The 25802-nt window shown below is 39.8% G+C and overlaps 1 protein-coding gene across 1 annotated transcript in view; it reads right to left on the minus strand.

The window, feature by feature from the left end:
- LOC121328068 (target of Nesh-SH3-like) overlaps nucleotides 1-12689 on the minus strand; it is a 61433-nt gene extending 48744 nt beyond the window's left edge. Inside the window, exon 1 of the mRNA XM_041272546.1 lies at nucleotides 12129-12689. Coding sequence (XP_041128480.1) covers nucleotides 12129-12207 — 79 coding nt within the window. The 5' untranslated portion in view covers nucleotides 12208-12689. The remainder of the gene's footprint in view (nucleotides 1-12128) is intronic.
- Nucleotides 12690-25802: the final 13113 nt, after the last annotated feature.

The following is a 25802-nucleotide window of genomic DNA, read 5'->3' on the forward strand; positions in this document are numbered from 1 at the left end:
ACTGTCCACCAGATCAGTGGTTTTCAACCCTTTCATCTCACGTACCAGTGTTTCCAGCTGTTACCACAAGATGTACCATGTGACCATGTGCAATCTGAATGGCTGTTGTAAAACAGAGACCTACCCCATCAACCGTTTTTCTCACTGGAAATGTGATGGCATTACCTAATTATTATCGAATTATGTGTCAAGTTCATCACAATCAACAACACCACAATTACTTTGGTTCCCCATCAGTAACTTTGAAAGTAACTGACACAAATACATCTCATCATAAGTTCTCAGTGGTACAAACAGATTGAAACATTATGATTAAGGGAGTATTGTGATTGAGGAATCATATCATCTTAAAGAACAGCTGCCAGTGTGTACCAGGTACAAGCCTGTCATACACCAGTACTGGTACACTTACCACAGGTTGAAAACCACTGCAGTAGATTATATACATTTTAAAAAATGGTTTCAGACTGTGCTATACCTGCTCAATGGAGAAATTGCCCCATGTAAATTGGTGTCATTTATATTTAGTTAGTAGCACTGATTTAGGTATGGTTGAGGAGTAGTTGAGGGAAGTTGCAACTGATGCTGTATTTGTCATAATTTGCAGTGGCAATGATTAACAGGCAATATAACATTAGAAATTCACTATGAAGGACAACGTATTAAAGACTGAGAGTTTTTCACAGTAGAATCAAATACTGACTAACAAACTGAACATTAAAATTTAAAAAAACATGAACCTCTGAAGTATGGAGGGAAAGCTTATATTTTAATGATTTCTAATCCTTTTTAATTTGGAGCAATTTCCAGCACAACATAATTAATACAAGTCCTAAATTGTGAAAAAAAATAATAATAAAAAGAGAGAGAGAGAGACTGGCACAAGTTCAGTCATGATAAAGAGTGTCTGATCACTTGAAGGAGTTTCCATTCTTAGTGAGTGTCCATTAAATCAGCACCCCAGTCAATTATGATTCACTGGAGAAGTACTCCATGCTGGCAAAATAGGGAAAAGAATATCATCACCATTGTTACACAGCTTGTAAAACCCTTTAAAAACACTACAGAGAACCAGTGGTTAACAGCAAACCAAGCACAGCATTAGGACTAGACCTTGCATATGTTACACAGGTCTTCTACATTAACATCAAATCACAGGCGTCAATGTCTGATCAAGAGCAGGATATTTGGTTGTCAGCAATATCGGACAACTTGCCAGTAAGCATAATATCAATCTCTTCAACACATACAGTATAAAAATAAAAAAGATCCCAAGTAGGGTCTGTTATTTTAGCAACTTTTGCCAAAACATCAAGGCCAACTTTTCAAAATTAACAAAGGACGCTCTCAGTCTTTAAATAAAAATCAGTGGGTCCCAACAGATGTTTCCTGTGACATGCTGGAGATGGGGAAGCACTGTGTAAGAAAAGATTAAACATTCTATTCAGTTTCACAAAGAACAAGGCAAGCATTCTTTTAATAACTCAATAATTTGTACCATTAAACTTCTACAAGCCATTTAGGCACACTGTTGGACTCTCAAATGAGTCTTACAATTGTTGTTACATGAACAGTTTAGTTTTCGATTCACAAAAAAAATGGTGCAGTTTAGCCTGTTGTTACATAACACTACACAAAGATGACTCTACAATTTCAAGAACGAATGGATTGGTCCTTGTGTATCAAAATGTACTTCCAGAAGGTTCAGAATGCATTAAGCTTCAACATTTAAGTTCTGTTCTTGTCAGCAATGTAGGCATTGACAGAGAGGATTTGCCTACATGTTGACACTGATTATAAGCAGTTCAAAGACAACATGCCCTGTCCACCATAGGGAAGTCTAGCTATGTCAGGGAGAATGCACCTAGCAGGGAATGAAATAATAAATGTGGCTCAGTTACAGCTAGTATGACAGTTTTCTAGAAGTATTGTATTATATTGTTTCTGGTAAGTCATCCTCTTTCTTGCAGCTAGTTTAACGTGACATCTAACAGTAAAGGTTTACTTCATTAACAGGCATATCACCAGAAATGTTTCCTGCTTTTCTTTCCTACAATTTTCATTTTGATTCAGTCATCACCCAAATACTTATACTAGTCATTTGTTGTCTTTTCAGATTTGGTACCAAAAAGTAGCTATTGGCCAAGACTGCTTGACCAAAAGAAAACAGCAACAGATCTGCTTGCCAGATTTCTAGTTTGTTTTAGATTTTTTTAGACCGTTCTTTCTATTGCTTTCTTAAGACAAACAGTCTGAGTTTTGACACATCGGAATATGTAATCATGTGAGATAATTATTGGCTTGCATTCCTTTTTTGCAGTCATACTGTATGGTCCCTTAGAAGGTCAAATAAAAAATTGTTTTGTAGTTAAATGAAACCAAGATGTCATAGGTTACCTGCAGCTGGGGGCCTCTGTGAAGCTTGATGTGAAGATTTGTCAATTGGAGCAAAACTACATGAGAGGTCACATAACACGCCTACTGTGGTACTGTGATACTGGGGCCCTTTCCCTAAGGCATTGTTTCTCAACCAGTGGGTCGCGGCTAAACAGGTCACAGTCCAGTTTCTCAAAATAATGAAAACTACTGTTCAAGCATTTTTCCTTGTCTCAACATCAACGTTAACTATTTTTTTTTAAAAATAGATCGTTTTTCAAAAAGCATTGGGCCTGATCAAGAAGCTGTATCACCATCAAATTCAGTGACAGGGCCAGCAGAAACCGAAGGCATAACGAAAGAGAAAATAAAAAGTGGTGGGCCTGAAAGTAAATTCGACAAATCGCATCTTCAGTTTGGCTTCATGTATATCTGTTCCAAAACTGAACCCAAAGTGCAGTGTTTCATTGGATGTGCTTGCCAATGAAAGTTTGAAAACTCAAGAGGCATCAACAAACGCCATACCAGGGTGATGAAGATAAACCTTTGGCTTACATTGAAAGGAAATTGATATGAACACACAAAGATATGGTTAGCTGTGCTTCTACTGTGTCTCAAAGTGCTTTGAAAGATTTATTTCTAGTTACGCAGCATACAGCTAAATGTAAGAAAGTCCACACCATAGCCGAAGAGTTGATATTACGAGCTGCTTTGGATATGTGTACCGAAATGTTCAGAGAATCTGCTGCAGAAATTTCAAAAGACATTAAAGAGCAACTTGTGGATCTTGTGAAAGTGAGTAAGTTGTTTGTCATTCAAATAGACGAGCCGACAGATGTTTTGTTTGTGCATATACGTTACTCCTGCAATGGTGGCTTACAGGAGAATTTGTTGTTTAGTGCCTAGCATCAAAAAAACTAAACCCTGAACTTCACGCTGTATTACAGCTGGCTACAACATGTGTTAACTTTATAAAAGCACACCCCCTCAATGCTCATTGTTTTGAAGTGCTGTGCAGGGAAATGGGAAGCAAACATGTCCTCCTTTCATGGCACATGAAGTTCATTGGCTGACAAGGGGTAAAGTGCTGCATCGTCTTTATGAGCTCTGTTTAGAGAATGAATTTTGAATGATACAAAGTCTGAATTAGCAAAGTATTGTTGACACAGAGTGGCTTGAAAAACTTGATTACCTGGCAGATATCTTAAGTCAACTAAATGTATCACAGCAAGGCCATGGAGTTAACATTTTTGAGCACAACGACAAAATCACAGCTTTTAAAAAAAAAAAAAAGCTGAAACTATGAGGAAGTGTTTTGCGTACTGATATGTTTCCTCACATGACTGAAACTTTTGATGCTCATGAAGCCCAAGATTTCAGTCAGGCAAGAACAGAGGTTGTAAACCACCTCTCTGCTCTCGCAGTTCAATTTTCCCTGGCGATCTTATGTTAAACATTCAGTGGATTTGACACCTTTTTACTACGAAGATCGAGAGTCTTGAATGTGAAACGAGCTCATAGAACTTTCTTGTGACGGATCTTTGAAAAAGGACATTTTGGAGGTTTCTCTGTGGCAATTTTGGATGCTGGTTAAATGTGAATATCCCAATATTGCTCAGAAAGCCATCAAGCATTTGCTGACATTTACAACAGTGTATTTAGTTGAAAGGGGATTTTCCATCATGGCAGCAGTCAAAATGAAATACAGGAACAAGCTTCATATGGGGGATGACTTCAGAATTAGCATCTCATCCATAACACCACGCTGCAGAAACCTTACAATTTAATTGCTTTATAGTATTTGTAAAATGTACTGTTAGGTTTATTTATGTATTTATTTATGTAGTTATTTATTCATAATATCTACATGCAAATAAGCATTTAACTTTTCTTAAAATGTCTTTATAGCTTTGTTTTTACTGGGTGGGTCACAGCTTCAGTTGAAAAATATAAAGATGGGTCTCCAAAAAAAAAAGGTTGAGACCTGCTGCCCTAAGGGACCCGCAGTATGGCATATAGGAATCAGCCCTTCAGAGGCGTATTATTTTTATGTGCTGATGGTGTGCAGATCTCACCAGTTGCTAGCACATTGATCTACCCTGTATCCCAACAGTCACTACTCTAAGTGTTTTGATTTCCACTTAGGTACATTTTACACAGTCACTTAGCAAATAAAACACTGACATGTATGTAATTTAAGTACACCTGTGCCTTTATAGTGTTTGTTATAAGGTTTATAACACATTTTGAGTTGGAGCAAAGTGTTACAAAACTATTAATAACACAATTTTACACACATGGCAAGACACAGGCTAAGATAAAAAAAGTAGGTCATGTTCTTATCACATCCAGCAAGAATATATAATATATATATATATATATATATATATATATATATATTTGAAGTAGGAATGGAATCTAACCCATACATATATGAATTGACAGGAGACATTTATTCAACTTTAAGACAATGCCTTGTTGATTTAATCCTCTAGTACATTTCTCTGAATTTGCTTTTCCTGTGTTCCATTCTCTTCTGGTCTGTTGTCCATGGCATGTAGGTTACAGTTGAAAATAAATAAATAAATAAATAAATAAACATCTGTTTTTAATTTCCATCTTTAATATAAATTACTTGCTACTGAGATTTTTAAAGCTGATATTTTTATTGTACAGCGTTGGTATGATGCTTGCAAAATTATATTAATTATATCCCCATTTTTGTATGGAGTAGTGTACCAATTTCAGTTCAATTGTAAACATATGCAAACAGAGAGAACAAATATTGGACTTGAATCTGTTTTCTCTAGCTACACTCCATCCAAGGTTTTGTTTTTTGCTTAGTTCCCAAAGGAGAGAAATTCACAATTGAAAATTTCCACCACACCCAATTCGCACTTAAATCCCAATTCTGACGGCCACTCTGAATTCTTAATACAAAGATAAAACGTTACTACCATAACACTGGTTCCCTGAAAAGAATGACAACCATTACCGAATGGAAAGAGCCTTCTCTGACCGTCAATCACTGAGCATGTATAAAAAAGCTGCCCTATCAGGGCCCTTCTGTGAGGAGGAAGTCCCTCCCACCTCCTGTTGAAGAGGGTCATCCTCACATTAGCATATTGCCATTTTCTTTCAAAATTGGAGGTCAGCTGGGGACATGACCTCGAAGGGTAATGGTTGTCATTCTTTTCAGGGAACCAGGGTTATGGTAATAACCTTATGTTCCCTTTCAAATAGAATGACAACCATTACCAAATGGGAAACTGTACCAAAGCTGTCGTGGCTCCAGATTATTGACAGCACAGACTCACGGTGATAGTCTCAGAGCCCTCATGATGCCTTAGGGCATGTCGCCTGCAACACCCTAGAGCCCAGAGAGGGCCTCGCTCAGTTTGCAACATCAAGGTGGTAAAAACTTGCAAATGTCTGACTAATTGTCCATGTAGCAGCATTGAAAAGCTCATCTAAGGAAGCGCCATGAAAGAGAGCTTGGCCCTTGGTAGAATGGGCCGTAATGTCCCCCGACAAGGGGGAGTCCATCTATTCATATACCAAGCGTATGGCATCTGCCACCCAGTGCACTAGACGTTGCTTCGATAGGGCCTGACCTCTAGAGCGGGACCCATAGCAGACAAATAGCTGGTTGGACTTTCTCCAGGACGCAGTCCTATCCAGGTAACAGCGCAGGGCCCAGACCGGGCAAAGCGTGTGCTGTCTACGGTCCTCCTCTGATTAGACAGGGGGAGGTCTTAAAGTTTCCAGAACCACTGGTTGGTTAATATGGAATGATGAGAACACTTTTGGCAAAAAGGCTGGGTTTGTTCTTAATGTTACCCGCAAGTCATTTCCAGTGAAAGCCATACATGTATTATCGATGGACACGGCATGCAGCTCAATTAGTCGTCCGGCAGATGTAATAGCTATTAAAAATGCCATTTTCAAGTAAACCGTGCGCAGTTCTGCTGACACCATGGGCTCAATTGGGGGACCCGTAAGGACCCGCAGTACCAGTTCTAGATCCCACTGGGGGACCATGCTTTTCATGGGAGGACGAAGCCTCCAAGCTCCTTTAAGAAATTGCACTGCCAGGAAGTGTGCCCCAGGGGACACAGGGTCAATTTTATCGTGGCACACTGATATTGCTGCTGCTGCCAGGTATACCTTCAGAATGGACGCGGATTTTCCCTCATCAAACATGTGTTGTAAGAAGGTTAGTATTGTCTCAATAGGGCAGGTCACCGGATTGTGACCTTCAGCACTGCACCAGTTTTGGAAAACTTTCCATTTATATGAATACTGGGCTCTAGTGCTCGCCTCCCTAGCAGACTATAGTGTCTCTACCATTGCATCTGGTAAATCTCGTCTGGATAGATGGCTCCGTTCAACGACCAGACCCAGAGTTGGAGCTGGGCTGGGTTTGGGTGCCATAATAACCCCTCCGCTTGGCTTAGGAGGTCCTTGCGTAGCAGGAGCTGCCACGGTTGACACAACAAAATGTTACAGAGGAGAGCAAACCAGGGGCGCCTCAGCCATCTGGGTGCAACCAGCAAAACCTGTGCTCTCTCCACCCTGATCCTCTCTAGTGTCAGGGGTAATAGCGGTAGCGGAGGGAACGCATACAAGAGCTCCTGTGGCCAGGGGTGAGCTAGCGCGTCTACTCACAGGGGGCCCCCATCTCTCTTAATAGAGAACCATAGGGGGCAAAGAGGTCGACTTGTGCAGTAAGAAACCTCTTCCAAATCTGTTTCACCACCTGAGGATGCAGTCTCCATTCTGAGCTGTCTGGAGCTCTTCTGGACAGGAGGTCTGCTGCCTTGTTGTCCACACCGGGGAGGTGAACCGCCCTGATCGAACACAAGTTTCTGTGCGTCCAGGACAGGAGTCTGAGCGCTGCGTGGTGATCTTGGTGGTTTATGTAGGCTACCACTGTAGTATTGTCCGTCCGGACCAGCACATGTTTGTGCACTAACTGCTGGCAAAAATGAAATCACACCAGGGCTACTGCTTGCAGCTCTTGGGCATGTGTGCTTCCTTTGTTTGAGGAACATGTTGAGGTCCAGAATAGGTCTGAAACTGCCGTCCTTCTTAGGCACCAGGAAATACCTGGAGTAGAAGCCTCTGAGGGCATCGCTTGTGTTTACCAAGCGCACATAATACTTTTGTTGAAGATTGTCAATCTCCTATTGAAGGAGAGTCAAGCACGCTGGTTCGACGGTGGTAAGGAGCACACCCTTGAAGGGTGGTGGGCCTAAGCGGAATTGCAGAGTACAACCATGCCTCATTGTCAATAGCACCGAGGAGTCCTGGATGCAGCCTTGCCATGGATCGTGTCCAGTGGACAGTCGGTTGTGAAGGGGGAAGGTGGCAGCCAGAGCCCCTCAGGAGCGGTCTCCTTTGGACTTGGGAAGGGGCATGTCTTTCTTAGGCCCCGGCCTTGGTCTCCAGCTGGAGAACCGGTTCCCCCTGGTCAGTGATGGTCCCTCACCACCGTCTCTTCCTCTGCCTGTTTGCTTGTTTTGGGGTGGAGGGTGGCGTTCAAGCCCAGTTGCTCCAGCAAGCTGTGAAGGCCACCTTGAGTGTGGCGGTAGGCAGGAAGGTGCGAGAATTTCAAAGCTACCTCCGTGACCTTGTGGGACCTCTCAAGGTTTACATCAATGGTTGTTCTAAATGTCTGCCCCACTGTCATAGAGGCATCTAATAGCGCTACCTTCTCATCTCCACAACCTTGGCCTGGGTTAGCCAGAGGTGTTTGCGAGCGGCTACCAGTGCCACTAGAGACCTACCTGATGCCTGACCTAACTCCCCCATTAAGTCAATCATTGCGTTTGTCACCGCCTGGAGCTCTCCCACGTCCGCCTCAGTTGCCCGCTTCTGCAGCCTCTCAGCCAGCTGTGACTGGTACAGGAACAGTATGGCCATTGCATTGGCCATCCGGACTGATAACGCCACTGACACATATGCTTTTCTTGCACAGGCAAGTGGGGTCTTTATTCCCTCTGGTGAACCTCGCACCAGTACCGTGATGGTATGGAACGTGCCTAGGCCAGCTTCTTGGGCTCCTGCGGTGTGTAGTAGGGCTTCTGCAGCTCTGGAGCCTGAAGGAGCGGATGCCGGGTTGCTCGAAGATGAGCGAACCAGTTCCAGGAAGTTCTGGTACAAAGGTAGGGTTTGCTGTGGGTGCCCTTTCTGTTTTAATTGCCGGTTCCCTTTCCCCTCCTGCTCTACCGGCCAGGGAACATCCAAGGCCCAGAACTTCCTTTGTGAAATATGCGGAAGGGGCGGTATGGAGCCCCCCACTGTGGCCTGCCCAATTGCTGTGAAAGACAGCTCCCCTGGGCTTGAGGATCTCTGTGGGACCGGGGATGGGGAGCGCGAATGGGGAAGTTGAGGCTGCCTGGTAGTAGGGGGCAGTCTCCCCTGAGACTTCAGGAGGGTCTCCAGCATTGTCTGCTGGGCCTTCACCGTCTCTGCCAGCTCCTGAAAGCGCTGCTCAGTCGAGCTTGGGCACCTTTGCGGGGACTGGGATGGAGAGCACCTGCGCTTCCGTGAGGAAGGAGAGTGGTACCTCCTTCGAGACCACCTGCCTTGTGGGGAACTTCCCCTTGAGCGGTGTTGCCTAGGCGGCGACCATCTCGCCTCCACGGACGGGTGTCTATGCCTCTGCACCGGTGGTGGGGAGGGTGAAGGTGATCCAGGAGTATGGCGGAGCTTCCTGGTCACTGTGGTGGGCGGGGTTCCCGAAAACCTTTGGGAAGGGCCATGAACCACTGATCTCATTCTCCCCTGCCCCAAGGAGAGAGACTCTGCTGGAGAGAGGTCTGCCCTCCTGTGCTTAGTTCGTTTTGAGAACTTATGGCAGGGAAAGCAGTCCAACTCACCCGCCAGTGCCCTGGCCGCATGATCTAGCCCTAGGCACCTGGCTCAAGAGTGCCACCCTGGGGAGTTTTGCCACACACTGGTCACCCTGGTGAAAGGCAGCGGAGGACCCAGTGGAGCTCAATATTATGGCGCGAGCGTCGGTGCCACCTATCGGTGTCAGTGATGGTCTTGTGTGCATTGAACGGTATCGGTGTCGAAAAGAGTGCAGATGAAGCTGGGCTATTAATCTGTGCTGAGTGTATCGGCATCGGCGTTGAGAAAGCACGGTCAGTGCCGGGCAGTCGGTGCCGAAGGAGACAGCTGTCAATGCTGAGTCAATCGGTGCCGAGGTCGCTGCTGAGGGAGACCCAGTCAGTGCTGAGGTCGGCGCAGAGTCTCTCGGTGCTGAGTCTATCAGTGCCGAAGTCGGTGCCGAGTCTCTTGGCGTCGAGGTCAATGCCGACTCAATCGGCACGGGGTCAGTGTTCTGACCAGTGCCGAGTTTAGTCGGTGTCGGGAGCGGCGCCGAAGATGTTTCCCACCAGTGCCATCAATCAGCGTCGGGGTCAGCGTTGAGGTGCTGTCCAAGCTGGTGCCCAGTATATCAGCGTATGCGATGACGCCACAAGCCTGCTGAGTCACCCTACAGCACCACAGTAGCTCACACAATGGTAATTTGAACTACACAAGGTAGTAAAACGAGAATTACGGCTGCTTGACAATCTCAAAAGAGGGGTCGAAACCAGCTTTAATCAGTAATATTGACACAAGAGCAATCTCAAAAAACACTCGAGAGTGTAGCTTACTGTGTGAATAAATTTGTAGGCTCGAAGAACCAAACAAATCAGCCAATTTCCAAAACAAAGACACACGAGGCAATCTGTGACCTGACTGAGAGAGAAAATAGTGAGGTGGGAGGGACTTCCTCCTCACAGCAGTGCCCTGATAGGGCAGCTTTTTTATATATGCTGAGTGATTGACGGTCAGAGAGGGCTCTTCCCATTTGGTAATGGTTGTCATTCTACTTGAAAGGGAACAATGGTTTAGCTTTTCCAAACTGCAGAGTTAAGGAATATATACATTTTAATGTATTTTTTCAAAGTCAGCAGAACATATGTCAAGCAACTGCTTGCAAAAATATTTAAAAATAAATTATCCAAGCTTTTGATTCCAGAGGTTTACAGCTAGCTTATGGTATTGGCCCCACTGTAAGGGCTGGCAAGTAATTAGATCCATGTGTGGGATCTGGGCATATACAGAACCTTGTTACCCAAAGTAGACAATATGTCACTCTACTAATTTTAGTTTTGAAACCACATTAATCTCTGCCTTTTAAAAGCGTATTTTTTAATATTAAAAACTAAAAATATAATCTATTAGGTGTTTTTTACAAGGGTCCATGAATCACTGTTATTCAACAACATCACAAAATCAGGGACCAGAATTTAGGGCAATTTCATAATGGGAACCTAATGTATACTGCTAGTACTACTGAGTTATTTACTCTGTCAGAGGTTAGGGGCAGTCATGCTACAGCGCACAATTGCCCATTTAATGCCAGTTTGAAAGGTTTTAAAAACTATTGGATCAAATGCATACAAAAATGAATTTGCCAAGGAAAAATATTACGGTATATGTACAGCAAGTGTAAGTGCACAGAAAGTTGCACTGATGCACAATGAAATGCTAAGTGTAGAGTCGCTGCATTGCCATTGGAAATGTTTTGGTTAGGGTGCTACCATTATGAAGTTGCAGAAGACAGTAAATAAATAATGCTGGAACATCATACTGATGTTCTCAATAGCTGCAGCTGAAACACCACAGCTGTATGTACTTTGTAAGGAACCAACCTGTCATTGTGATCAGATCTGTTATTTAAAAGTGATAGCAATGTTCAACTGGCACTTTCAATGAAAACCACTGTATTTTATATTTCGCAGGTGGACACTAGAGAGACATTGTTTTGATAAAAACATTGAAATTAAATTCCCCTGAAACAGCTTTACATGCTTATAAGACTGTCTGGCAAAGAAGTCCAAATCACCCATCTATGAGCTATAAGCACAGCTGCTTTAAGCACAAGAAAAGACATTGAGCAGAGTCAAATCCCAACGTACTCTACACAACATACACACATCTCAAGTGCAAAATGCTCTTAATTCTCTTATTCCAAAAGAATATAATTCATTGTTTAGAAATCTCATCTTTTTTTACCCCCAAATATTTTGAATATAGGACTATCTTTAAACTAAAAAAAAAGATAATCTTGTTTTAGAAAAGATTTATTGCAGAGTAAAAACCATGAAAAATAAATTGTTTTGATCTAAGTTTAAATGTCTTGTTGTCTGTGTTGTTAAAACTAGCCATTGTAAACTCAAATCAAAACATTTTATTATACAGTGCTCACCCGTTATAACGTGCCTCGTAATAACACTGTAGGGTCATTTGCTCTATAATGCCATTACAGTTGCCCTTTTATACTATTAAGGCAGTACACAAATAGCACGGTCTTGTAACTATGGCACCCCACTATAGCATTATAAAGAGTGAGCACTGCATACACACACACACGCACACACACACACACACAAACACACACACACACACACACACATATTTATATGTTGCAGCAAATTAATTATATACACAAGGCACACACATTTAAAATGCTAAATTGCATGGACTGAAAATGATCTAATTTTAACCACACATGAACTTCTGTAAATTAATAAAACAAAACAGTAGTATTGAATAAAATAATATTCAATATTTTAGCTGAGTCTTCTGCTTTCCTGCCTCCTTCACATGTAAAAGTGTATGTGCATATATATTATGCTGCTCTCTTGAAAGTAACTTGACTTTTCCTGTATTACTTATTTCTCACTTGCCTCTTGGAAGTCTCTGTGAAGTCCCATAACCCACTAGAATAATCCCAGCGATGAAGAGAAGGAGCAGCCTTGGCAGCATGTTCTTGCGTTGGATGACTGATGCTTTGAAGGCAGCAACTTTCTTAAGCACTTGTGTTCACTGAGAAAGATTGTTGAGTGATAAAGAGAGCAGAACCAACATGAAGCTATACCAAGAGAGGGGAGGAGACGCATGACATCACACCCCATCAACTCACAACAGCAATTTGCTAGGTTTGGAAGTTTGTTCTTTTTTTTTGTTTAATAGATCACCCACTTCTTTCTATGGCAGGCTTTTAGTTATTGTAACAGACTTAAACAAGCCAGTGTCATTTAAAAAGTACTAGTGTCATACTTTTGGCTTCTGTACACCAGGACAGATGTTCTTGTTGACTTCTCATAAAAGGACATTTGAAAACTGATCAATACGGGAACTTGTTAAGTGGAACTCTGCTACTCCAAGGGTGTTATTTTGCTCATGTTGGTTAATTAGCCCCACTAGAAGGATCACAGCCTTTATTGGGGACTGTACTGTATCATACTCACTGCTACAACTGTTTGTTTTTTTGTTTAATTTTCCAACTATTCGTAACCAATGAAGAGAACTGTAGGAAAAAATAAATAAACTGAAACAGCTTGGGTGCTTCTCTTTTTTTTTCTCCTATAGGGCCATTCGCAGTCCATTAATATATCTCAAGTTCTTGCCATCACTTTCACAATGCCGCCTCTGTGTCTCAGAGTTAAAAATTATAATATAATCCCACCTCTCCTACCAAGCACCATATTACTTTATAATAATAACTTCATATTTTTATCCAAATGGGGTTAATAATAATAATTGTAATAAATGTCCCACCCCAGTAGTTTGTCATTCTTAGTAAATAAATAAAAATAATAATATCTATGTTCTTATATAGTGCCTTTCATAGTGGACCACCATCACAAAGCGCTTTAAAGAGGTAGGCTGTGAACTGTGCATTATATGCAGAGTCATTTACAATAGGACACTAATTTCACATCTCATCTGCAGGATGGAGCACAAGGAGGTTAAGTGACTTGCTTAGGGTCACACAGTGAATTAGTCAGTGGCAGTAGTGGGATTTAAACCAGTGACCTTCTGGTTAAAAGCCCCTGAACTTTAACCACTGGACCACACTGCCTCCTTAGCAAATTTAAAATCATATATTTGACTACCATAGATTTGAGGAGATCTAAGATTTTTCAACCAAGCACTACAAACCATCGTTGGTTGCTCAGCACTTTGATGCTACAGTATATGTCGTGCCTCTGAAAACTTTTATTGAAAGAAGTCTACATCTTGAATTATTTTTTATAATATGAGGTGTTGAACTGGCATCAATAGTAGCTTTACAGATTGATTGCTGCCATGCAATAGCCATAACTGAACTTGACTGTAGTGTACCAAATGTGAAGTCAAATATCTCAAAGCATTATTGTTTATGTTTAGAAAAAACTTATGATCATCATTCACTCAGTAAAAAGGCTTCTCATCCAGCAATGACAGACCAGTAATAAAAGCCACCTCTTCTGCCAGAAGATGATCCCAGTCACACCTTCAGGATTGCCATGGAGACTTGCACGTCTAGGAGTTGTGAAGGACCAAAATGTATAAAACTGCATTGCATTATGAAGTTCATTATTTTAAAAAAATAAATAAATGGAAACATTGTTTAAATGTTTTATGTACTTTACACTGGATTTACAAATTGGTGTTTGAAATTACAAAATGCTTTATTAAACCTTGAGACAATAGTCTTCAGTAAATCAGACTTTTTTTTTTTCAAAACATATGCACTAAAATATCTACAGTATTTGCAGCAACACCAAGCAAAATCAAGGCAGGTAAGGGAGTCAGACATGGTTCTTGAGTACTACTAATAGCTGAAAAAACTGTCCATGCACGGGACTGACTTGGAGCCACATGCTCATCGTAATGAGTTATAGGTCTATTAGGTGCTATCTGTTTCAGCCTCCAGTGTACCCCAGCAAATTTCTTCCCCAGACTGGCTTCAAACTCCAAAACAAAAAGAATGCTCAACTAGTTAATAAACAACATTCAAATATTTGTAAAATGCTGTAAATTGACATATGCTGTAGTGTGTCAGTATTTCCTATGGTTACTATACTTGAAGGCAGTACAGTATATTCTAGAATAAATATTGTAGTAAACTGCTATATTAAGTTGCCACAGTTTACTAAAGCAGCATTTACAATCATGTCAACCCAGCAATGCTGCTTGAATGGTCTGGAGAACATGGTAGATATTTCAAGCTTCTTTCAAAGCCACCACAATCCCTGGATGTCAATCCAATTAACAACAGCCCTGGCAGGGTTCAAGCACCTGGGAGACATGTCCAAAAAGACCACCAAGTACCTAGTATCCACCTTCTGCTGTGCTAATGCCAAATAGGGCAAGGACTATAGATCAATTTCATTAATAAACTTAAAAAATAATGGATCTTTGTGATCAAACAGGTCCTATGAAATCTAGACCCACATCAGATAATACCAGAAAATTGCCTAATTCGATTATGTTTGTTAAAGAGATGGGAATGTCATGGGAATTTTCTTTTTAACTGGGTTGAATCTGTAAATATTTATGGTTTGGTCCTAATTTCGGTAAATAGAGTAGTATCTTTTTGTGCTGAAACCACAGAGATTCAGTTATTTCCGGTACTAATAAGACTGGGCTGCCCCCGCTCTAGGCATCTTTTTTTAAATTTGGCTTTGGACCTGTGGCAAGTAAGAAGCAAGATTAAAGTTACTCCCAGCATCCAGGGTACTAAGGATACAAGCCAAAAAATTAACCTAATATCAACACCTTGACTCTACATTATTACATGTGTGAAGCACTTCATACCTTCCCAGGGTAACAAATACATTATATTAAGTCTACCTGTCATGTAAAACCAAAGCTTGAGTTGGACTTTTAAAATCAGTGGGGCTTTGAAAGAAATAGGATATTTAGACTAAAATCCAAATACACCAATTAAAGCAATACAGCTGCTCTGTATCAGTAGACTAGCATGTGATTCTCCCTAGGAATATTTACTGTAGAATATGTATAAACATGTTTTTTTTTTTTTATTTCTATTTTTGGTGACACCCCTAATATGATCAGCTGAAACTACAGTACATACTGCAAATATAAAGGCTATGGGCATTCGTCCTGGTTGGGCAGAGATTCAAAGAAACTGGGCTGAAGCAGTACAGAATAACAATGTCTATAGTGTATGAAATATGGGAGGGATCAAACACTTCAGGAAGATTGGATGCCTCCGTAGACAACAGTTTCATTCATGAATTTTCCTGCTAAGCATGTGTTGTCACCACTTGTCTGTGATTGGTTAATCTACCGACTATACTGGATTCGATTTGAGGGCACCGCTCAGGGTCATCGTGGGACTAAAGGCTGCTATGAGTATAAGTAAGGCGACGCAACAGGAACAGCGCTGGAGCTGCACACGTCAACTAGAACATTGAGCAATTAGAGAACAGCTTCAATGCACATGGTCCAGTGCACCTGCGTCTGTGTCACTTCTGGGGTGTATGGTCATGTCGCTGCGAAGTGTCTCGTCACCAATTAAAAAAAAAAAAAAAAAAAAAACACTGATCTGTCCTACACCACAAGCAGCAGAATACATTGTGTGCCACACCACGACTGTCTGTCCTGGGCTTAAACCTGGACGTCTGGTCACCCTACGTATAACCAACAAATTTTTGTTTGAGTAAAGTACTGAGAAAAGACCTAGAAATTTGATTTTTTTATTCATTTATTTATTTATTTTTTACCTTACATTAGCACAAACTTTGTTGTCAATTGTACTGCCAAAGTACTACCAAAGACTCTGGAAAAATCTACACTGCTGCATGCCAAACAATTCCATATTGTGTAAAAGTCTCATGAATATTCCATGCATCAGTGTTCCAAATTGCATAATTCTATTGGAAATACTATAGGAATGTCCTATTATAGAGAGACACTTTTCAGAATATGAAGTCCAATTTATCTGTGTTCAGTCTTGTATATGTGTTTTTTTTTTTTTGTTGTTGTTTTTTTTTTTTTTTTCTAAAAGTTCATCAAACTGATTGTATAAGAAGTTTAAGAACTGTCAGGTAGAGGGCAGTAAGCCCCATAACACTTTCAAAAGCACACGTACCTCAGGCCTGGTCCTAACAGAGAGACCCAGTAGTTTCTGTAACAAATCAGAACAGTAAGTGTTGAAATCACAACAAAGAATGAATCTGAAAATCTGTTAGAAAGTTTGTCAAGCTTAGGTAAGAAAGTGTTACAGCCTATCCTGTAAATGGAATCCTAGAAAAGGAAAAACCATTTGCTGATGCACAATAAGCTGTGTCTTTTGAGGTCCATGCAGTGCTCAGCTTCTTCATTTGATAACTGCTTTATTTATTTAATTCTAACATTGCATAAAAACATGTGTTATACTTCTTATAGTTATTGCTTGTTTTGTGTTTTGATATTTTAAAAAGGTGCCTTAAGAATAGCAGTGCCATATTCAGAATGTAGCCTAACAGTAGAGTTATTTTACTTCAAATGGTTCTAAATCAGAAATAATTTGCAAACAAAAAAAAAAAAAAAAAAAAAAAAAAAAAAAATTACAAATATGCTTCGGGTTGTTTCACACCAGGAAAATAAAAGTTCATTTGGAAGTTTTGGTCCGTTTGCTTGGTTTCAACTAGTTGGTTAGCTTCTTGACAAGGTGAATATAAATAATAATTTAATAGTAGTAAGAATATGTTTCGCAGTGCTAAACATTTTTACAACCTACCTGTTTAATAATTGCCTATTAAGATGGCTTCTTCACCTATACAGGTCAAATATTTGGAATGTGCTGTAAGCCATTGCACACATTCGTCTAAAGAAATATTCATATTAAAGAGCTCGGAGTATGAAGCCTAACATCCTCTTGCACCCTGAAGTAAAGAATGATGAACTCTGATTTCCTGTATTCAACCCCAGGTAACGTACTTAGACACTGCCATCCGTCATTAAAAAAGGAGTGCGTGGAGGCGTTTGCCAGGTTCAGTGTTTCATAATTGATCCAGTTCAGCTGTGCACCTGAAAAAATGGTTGTCTACTGAGAACACTTCAATTGAAACTCTCTGAAGAGGACAAATGAACGGCTTCAGGTAACTTCAATTTTCATAAAAAAAAATCAGGTAACATTATTTTTTTTTAAATAAGTATCCGGTAAGTATTAATTGAAAAACAATTATAAGTTGATAATTTAAAAAAAGAAAAAAAAAACAGAAACTATATGTTATATTTATTTAATTATTTCTTTGCATTTTCAGATTTTTTTTGTTATACAACATTTTGTTTTCTATTAAAATAAAACACTGTTATAATACATATAGTACATTTTACTGTTGATAGAAAATGGTTCAATTTAAACAAGAAAAGAAAAAAAAATCATAATTTTGTTTTGGAAGACGTTAGTTTACCAAGTCATATATTGTAGTAATTGAGCACACCCCCCACCCCACCCCCCTTTTCAGAAATGCACTTCTGTGCATGTATGAAGGTACGCCAGTTACATTTTTATCCAGTGAGATACACAGATATTATGCCTGTCTAGACAGAAAGAAAGTTGGTGCTATCCTGAGTTCAAAAAAAAAATAAAAAAATTACCAGAGTGATCAGTTCAAGCTTTGAAATATAAATAAGTATGTCCTTGCATTGCAGTTTGCTTTTTGAGATATTATGACAGTACAGTCAGCTGTTACTTTAGGCTTAGAAATACACTAGTCTAGTACAATAAAGCAGTCATTGTGTTCCTGCCATATAATACATTGGCGCAGAGGAAGTGATCCAATATCAGCTTACTTTAGACTAGACTTATTTTACTTTTGTAGCTTTTTAGTGCCCTTCAGTGTCATTCCCTGTAATCTTTTATTTTCACTGGGAAATTGCTCTGTTATCAGTACTTACAGCCTGGTGGTATTATAGACCGGAGATTAAGTTTACAGTAAGTGTGGTTCAAAGAGTGCTGAGCAATGTGGAGGCAAAGCAGTACAAGATGTCAGAAACATACATCCCCCAACACCTCTGTAAATTCAGAATTGTAGCTATCAGTATGACAAAAAAAGGTTGATGACCATAATGGATAATGACAGTATGTACAGAATAGTATAAAACAAGAAAATTGCAATGAATAGTTTATACAAAATGGATAAAAAAAATGGATAAGAGGTATTTAAGACCTAGCTTTCACTAGGTAAGCAAATGAAGGGTTAGTATCATGGTAACGTATTTAAATGATTGATTTACAGTATGCGGAATCAAGATACAAATTAAAATATAAGTGTGACAAACAGATGAGAGAGAAACCTCCATGTATGTATGACCATCTCCACTATATCCCTGTCACTGGGATTTCATCCCCTGCAGGAGATCTTAAGACAGTACCAATGGAAATACATCACCAACCATGGCTACTGTTAGCATCACAGCAGGTGGTGGAGGTTTAGCAAGTGAAATATGTGGAGCCAATATTGACCTCATTGGCAAAATTTTAATAAGAATGAGTTTAATAAGAATAATGCAAAACTTTCTGGCTTATAGCTTAGAAAAGTCAGTCATAGGGAACAGGCTGAAAGGAGGATTAATTTTCCATTAACATTTTTGGTATTGTGTTTATTTTGTTTGCAATACTCCAAGCAAATAATTAAATAGACATGCATCAAATGGCATATATGTCATAGACCGTAGCTAGATACTGTGCTTATTTTAGTGAAAAAACACATGAGGCCAATATCTTGTACAGTATGCAGAACATATGGGCAAGTCATTCTAAGAATGTTCAGAATCACTTGAATTTCATCTCCAATAAATTCTAAAAAGAATGTAATATTAAAAGCATCTTGCAGCAACAAAACTCCCAAGAGTATGGGACGCTAAGCCAAATGAAATGCAGAAACCAAGATACAAGGTTTTGCTTAAAAAAAAATGCAGATTGGTATATTAAAACAAGGAAGGATCCTGATATCCTTTTGTACAAATCAAATGTGGTGACTGAGAAACATTCTGTGTCACTTTGTGTTTTCAGTTTTTTTGTTGTCTGAAAGGTTGGGGTCACTACAACACTTTGGGAGATAATGGTTCTGGCTTGCCCTATTATGTCTTGCTGCACACGTTTTGGTGTGCTTCCAAACAGGAACTGAATCCAAGTTATTGTTACAAATTATATTTTAAAACTGGTTTCTCGTAAAGGTTTTTTTTTTTTTTTTTTTTTTCCACTTATCTACACACCATATACCACACTGTTAAGGGAAGAAAAGATTTTATTGAGAAAAAAACAAAACTGAAAGATCATAATTGGACAAGTCACCACCCCCTGAGTTAATACTTGGTGGAAGCACCTTTGGCAGCAATTACAGCAGTGAGTCTGTTGGGAAAAGTCTCTACCAACTTTGCACACCTAGATTTGGCAGTATTTCACCATTCTTCTTTACAAAACTGTTCGAGCTCTGTCAAGTTTCTTGGGTAGTGGTGATGGACAGCAATCTTCAAGTCATGCCACAAATTTTCGATTGGATTTAGGTCAGGGCTCTGACTGGGCCACTCAAGGACATTTACCTTTTTGTTCCTTAGCCACCCCAGTGTAGCTTTGGCTGTGTGCTTTGGGTCGTTGTAATGCTGAAAGGTGAACTTTTGTCCCGATTTCAACTTTCTTATAGAGGGAAGCAGATTTTCCTCAAGGACTTCTCTGTACTTTGCTCCATTCATTTTACCTTCTACATTGCCGATCAGAAACATCCCCATAACATGATGCTGCCCCCACCATGCTTCACAGTAAAGATGGTGTTCTTTGGGTGATGCACTGTGGTGGGTTTGCACCAAACATAACGCTTTGCATTTAGGCCAAAAAGTTAAATTTTAGCTTCGTCAAACCACAACACTTTTTTCCACATGGCTACAGAATCTCCTTTGTGTTTTTTTACATACTTCAAATGGGATTCAAGGTGGGCTTTCTTGAGTAATGGCTTCCTTCTTGCCACCCTACCATACAAGCCACATTTGAGGAGTGCTTAGGATACTGTTGTCACATGCACACTTTGACCAGACTTGGCCATAAAAGCCTGTAGCTCTTGTAAAGTTGTCATTGGCCTCTTGGTAACCTCTCTGATCAGTCTCCTTCTTGCTCGGTCTGCTCAGTTTGGAGGGATAGCCTGATCTAGGCAGGGTCTTGGTGGTGCCATACACCTTCCACTTTTTAATAATAGTATTGACTGTGCTCCAAGGATATTCAAGGCCTTTGATACTTTTTTCATATCCATCCCCTGATCTGTACCTTTCAACAACTTTGTCCTGGAGTTCTTTTGAAAGCGCCTTGGTGCTCACGGTTGAGTCTTAGCTTTGAAATGCATTACCCAGCAGAGGGAACTTACAGAAACTGCTGAATTTATCCTGAAATCATGTTAATCACTAGAATTTAACAAAGGTGGAGGCCACTTAACTTGGTGTGTGATTTTGTAAAGAAGAGTGGTCAAATACTGCCAAATCTAGGTGTGCAAAGTTGGTAGAGACCAACCCCAACAGACTCACAGCTGTAATTGCTGCCAAAGGTGCTTCCACCAAGTATTAACTCAGGGGGTGGTGACTTGTCCAATTATGAGCTTTCAGTTTTGTATTTTTAATATATATATTTTTTCGCAATAAAAACTTTTTTCCACTTAACAGTGTGGAGTATGATGTGTAGATAAGTGGAAAAAAAATCCTTATTTAAATGCATGAAACTCTGAGGCACTGACACAACAAAATGTGAAAAAAGTTCAAGAGGGTGCAGACTTTCTATAGGCACTATATATATATATATATATATATATATATATATATATATATATATATAATATATATATATATATATATATATATCCCTTTCATTCAGACAATACAGCAGGGGATCAGGTAATGCTACGTGTACTACCCTGGCTTTGATTTAGAAACCCTACTGTCCGGACGGCTGACCACTGCTGAGGAAGCATTCAACACCACACTTGGGGAAAATACGGGTAGTGGGCACTTGAAAGGGAGGTAGCAGATGCTGATGAAACAGACTGAAGTGCAGCATTAGTTTGTTCCTAAAATTGCCACTGCCTGCTTTATCCTGCACAAACTCCTGTTCGTCAGCAAAATTAGGTGTTCAGAAATCAGTGGCTGCCTGTGAGACAGACAGGGAAGGTTAACAGTGTTGCCAAGTCTCACAAGAAAAAAAAATGACATTGCCTTTCAAAACAAGCCCAAAACAAGCAAACCCATGTTAGAGTTTGAATGTTTATGCACGTTCCAACCATTGACTCTCAAAAACAAGCCCGATTCTGTGTATTATAAGCAGACTTGACAACTGTGCAAGTTACCTCAGCCACCTGTTTCAATTGGACAGCAGCGATCTGAGGAGTCTTGTGCTGTCAGATAGTCTCTCCTTTTAATATGTGTTGGATTTACTGTTGTGTTAAATATTAATTAAGCAAACAAATAAAACACAGACAAAACGTTAATTTGCAATTTTACTTGGTCAGTTCTGTGAGGGCATCAACAACTTGTTGGATGTTGTTGTGCGGTTTTGGGCGATCGAGATCATGACATCCAGTTTACCAACTATATTTATTAACGTAGAGGGCTGACACGCGTTGTCTTTGGACATAGGATACAAAAAAGGACGGGAATTAATTCAGATAGACATTTAAGCTCAAGGGTAGTCTCAAACAGCTGCTTTAATACTCTAACAAGGGCATTACACAGTTCATGGTAAGTGGTTTTATATAAAACTGTAAACCCACAAGCAGTATACAATATTACAGTCCAGACACAGCGAAAAAACTATAATAAAAAAAGCCATTATCATTAAGGTGAACTACACCACTGCTAACTATAAAATCGCGCATCAGCCACTACTTTCTGCCATCTTGGAATCCACAGTAACAACTGACCTGCTCCTTTGCAATATTTATAGTTAAGGATAAACACACTCATTAACATTTACACGTGAAATGCGAGTTTCCATGCAAAATTGGGCGTGGATTTTCCCTAGTGTTTTGTCATTTACACAAGTAAATCAGATTCACCCTATCCCTCTCTGGCCGTTTTTTTCAGCCAGAAACTTGATTTACCCGAGTAATTCTCTCAAACGTGCACGCGCATCACCATTTCACATGTAAATTGACCCATGTGGAAACCCCATGATTGTTTATCAGTTCATTGTTATCAAGTCTCATGCTTTGTGACATGTGTATAAGAAGCTCAGAAACTTGGAAGGGTTTAAGAAAGCTCTGGAAAAATGTCACAAGCACAAGACTGTAACAAGGAGGCTTGAGCATTAAAAACAAATTCAAAAGCACACAGTTTTTGTTTTTTGAGATGGAAAAATGTGTCCAGTTTTGGATTTTCCAGTTCTTATATGTGCTTCTTATATTGTAATTAGGTCAATGCCACACATGGAGGTTTTGGATCACTTGAGTTTTTCACCAAGGAACAGAAGCCAGGGACTTTTTTTAGCACTGTAAAAGGTTTCCTCCATTGCCATTTTTCCACTAAAACTGTGGACAAAATGACTAGGGTTACCTGAGCGTATCTTTCATGTATCTTTGATTTTAAAAGAGAAATAAAATTCCATCCATTGAAGTTCTACTTGAAATAAAACTGACGTGTTTTCAAAAGTGAGCCTGCACCTGCAAACTAAAGACTGCAGCAATCAAGATTTATCTGTTCACCTCGAAAGAAGTAAACTGTCATTCAAATACTGCCACTTTGTCAGTGGAGGAGAATAATACCCAAGTTAGCTTTTTCTAAATGAATAGTGATGATATAATTTGTTTGAATCACGTTTGTTATAAAATTAATAAGCCATTTATCCCTGATGACACTGCTGCACAGGACACCAGGCAGACTATGGCTAAGCAACATGAGCAGCTACTGCTTGTAAAGATTATTCCAGGGCGGCCAAAAACGTAAACAATCCCACCAAGCTTCAGGATAGGTCGGAGTTGCCCAAAGCAGTTCATAATGCCAATAAAGTACTCAAAGTTATTTCAAATTATCCAGTAAGAAAGGAAACAGCGCAGCATGGCCCAATACATCTTAAAGGTATTGCTAAAGCTTATACTGGCACTTTAATATATAAATCATAGCATGTTTTAAAACCACTGCCATTTTCCATTAATTTAAAAATGTACAAACAATACTGACAAAGTATAATCTGATATAAATAAATTAGAGTATATACATATTTATTTAAAAAAAAAAGTATTTTTTAATCGCAGACTACATTAATCTATGGATTAAACAATGTATTATTATAATTAACCAAATACAACCTTAAAAGTTTGGAGAAGCTTAAAAACTTCAAGATAGTTATTGTAGGAGGACCCTAAAAATATTCTCAATACAGTATCTATTTACTTATATATCTACAGCTATGGCCAAAAGTGTTGCATCACCCTATACCATTAAGTAATTTAACTTCATTAAATCAAGCGATACCTGCTGAATAATGTTATATATCACTTGTAGTTTCCCATATATTTAAGAAAAACTGACAAAAATGAAAAAATGTAAAGTTTTGGAAATCTAACATGAAATACTGTACTAATATTATGGCTTCTGGTAGACTGGCTACATGTTATATATATCAATCCTAAAATTCTAGGTGATGCAAAGCTTTTGGCCATAGCTGTATACATTTTTGCTGACTACAGTATAGGCCTGGTTGCCATAGGCTTTAAATTGCAAGGCAATTATAGAGGTCTAAAATTAATTGCATATCCCTCATTTGTCTTTGCTTCAAAAGAATACCAACCTGATTCCATCAAAGCCTAAAGCTGCTTCAGTGGGTTTACTAGTAAAATGTCATAACCTTAATTTCAGCGTGACCTATCTATGATCTTTCTGTTGTAAGTAATTTAGCAGGATGAAACCTGCATTTTGTTTGTCATAAAAAGAGATAATGTTAACATGGGGATTGTACATCCTTTCAGAAAGAGAGCTGGCAGTGCTCTCACTTGTGGACAGTACGGTCACAAGTTCAGATCCTGCCTGGAGATAATCTAGTATGCCAGGTGCTCAGACGAGATATAAAAATGAGATCCTGCTGCTGTGCAGATGTAGGAGATCCCATCGCACTTGTTAAAGAGCAGCATGGGTATTGACCTGAGTGCCCTGGCTGAACGCCTTCGAGGCGCAACATTTCCGCACACCTGGCATGTGGAATGGGCCCCTTTCAATCATGTTTCATGCTAAGGTTAAATGTATTATACAAGTAACTTCATGCAACATAAAATAAAAAAGATCATTATAAATGGCATATACAGTGGTTTGCAGAAGTAATGTCACATTTTGTTGAATTACAAATCATGCATGCAAAGTTTTTCAAACTAACCCTTTTTATTCAAAGCTGTTGCGGTTAAACTGAACACTGTTATATGAAGAGGAGGTTAAATGTCAGCAAAACTTGCAAAGAAAATGTACAAAATGAAATTTACTGGTTGCATAAGTATTCAGCCTCCTAAGTCAGTACCTGGTAGAGGCACATTTTGCAGGAATTACTGCTATGAGTCTTTGTGGATAGGTTTCTACTAGTTTTGCACAGTAGGATGGTGAAATTTTTGTCCATTCTTCACAGGAAAATTGCTTCAGCTCTGATAAGTTTGTTGGGGATCATTCATGGACTGCAATCTTCAAGTCTTGCCATACATTTTCGATTGGATTCAAGTCAGGACTTTGACTGGGCTACTCAAGAACATTAATTCTCTTCTTGTTCAACCACTCCAGTGTGGCTTTGGTTTTATGCTTTCAGTCATTGTCCTGCTGAAATGTGAATTTCCTCCCCAGTGTCAGAGTCTTGGCTGACTCAAACAGGTTTTCCTCAAGGATTCGCCTGTACTTTGCACCATCAATTCTCCTCTCTATCCTGACAAGCTTCCCAGTCCCTGCTGAAGAGAAGCATCCCCATAACATGATGCTGCCATGACCATGATTGACAGTTGGGATGGTGTTGACTGGGTGATGTGCAGTGTTGGGCTTGCGGCAGACGTAATGCTTGGAATTTAGACCGAGAAGTTACATTTTTGTCTTGTCTGACCACAAAACCTTTTTCCACATGTCTGCAGTATCAGCTAGATGCTTTTTCGCAAACTCCATACATGCTTTAAGATGAGGCTTTTTGAGTAATGGCTTCTTTCTTGCCACCCATCCATACAGGCCAGCTTTGTGTCGGAACCGGCTTATTGTTGATGTATGAACACTGACTCCCATCTCAGACACATAAGGTCTCTCAAGGTCATTGTTGGCTTCAGAGTGACATCCCGAACCAGTTTTCTGCTTGCCCGGCTGCTTAGTTTGGGAGGGCGACCTGATCAGGGTAATGTCTGGGTGGAATGATGCATCTTCCACTTCTTAATGATGGACTTCACTGTGCTAAGAGGGATAATCATTGCCTTTGAAATTGTCTTGTACCCTTCTCCTGCTATGTGCCTCTGTATACCTGACTTGTTTCAAAAGCTCATTGGTCTTCATGGTAGCTTTGTTGGATCACTATGTGAGTTGCAGCTTGAAAGTCTTTATATACCTGAGGGAAATTATCTACAAGTTAAACCACTTTGAGTACACACAGGCTG

This window comes from Polyodon spathula, chromosome 15 (genome assembly GCF_017654505.1).
Source record: "Polyodon spathula isolate WHYD16114869_AA chromosome 15, ASM1765450v1, whole genome shotgun sequence".
Classification (NCBI taxonomy): Eukaryota; Metazoa; Chordata; class Actinopteri; order Acipenseriformes; family Polyodontidae; genus Polyodon; species Polyodon spathula.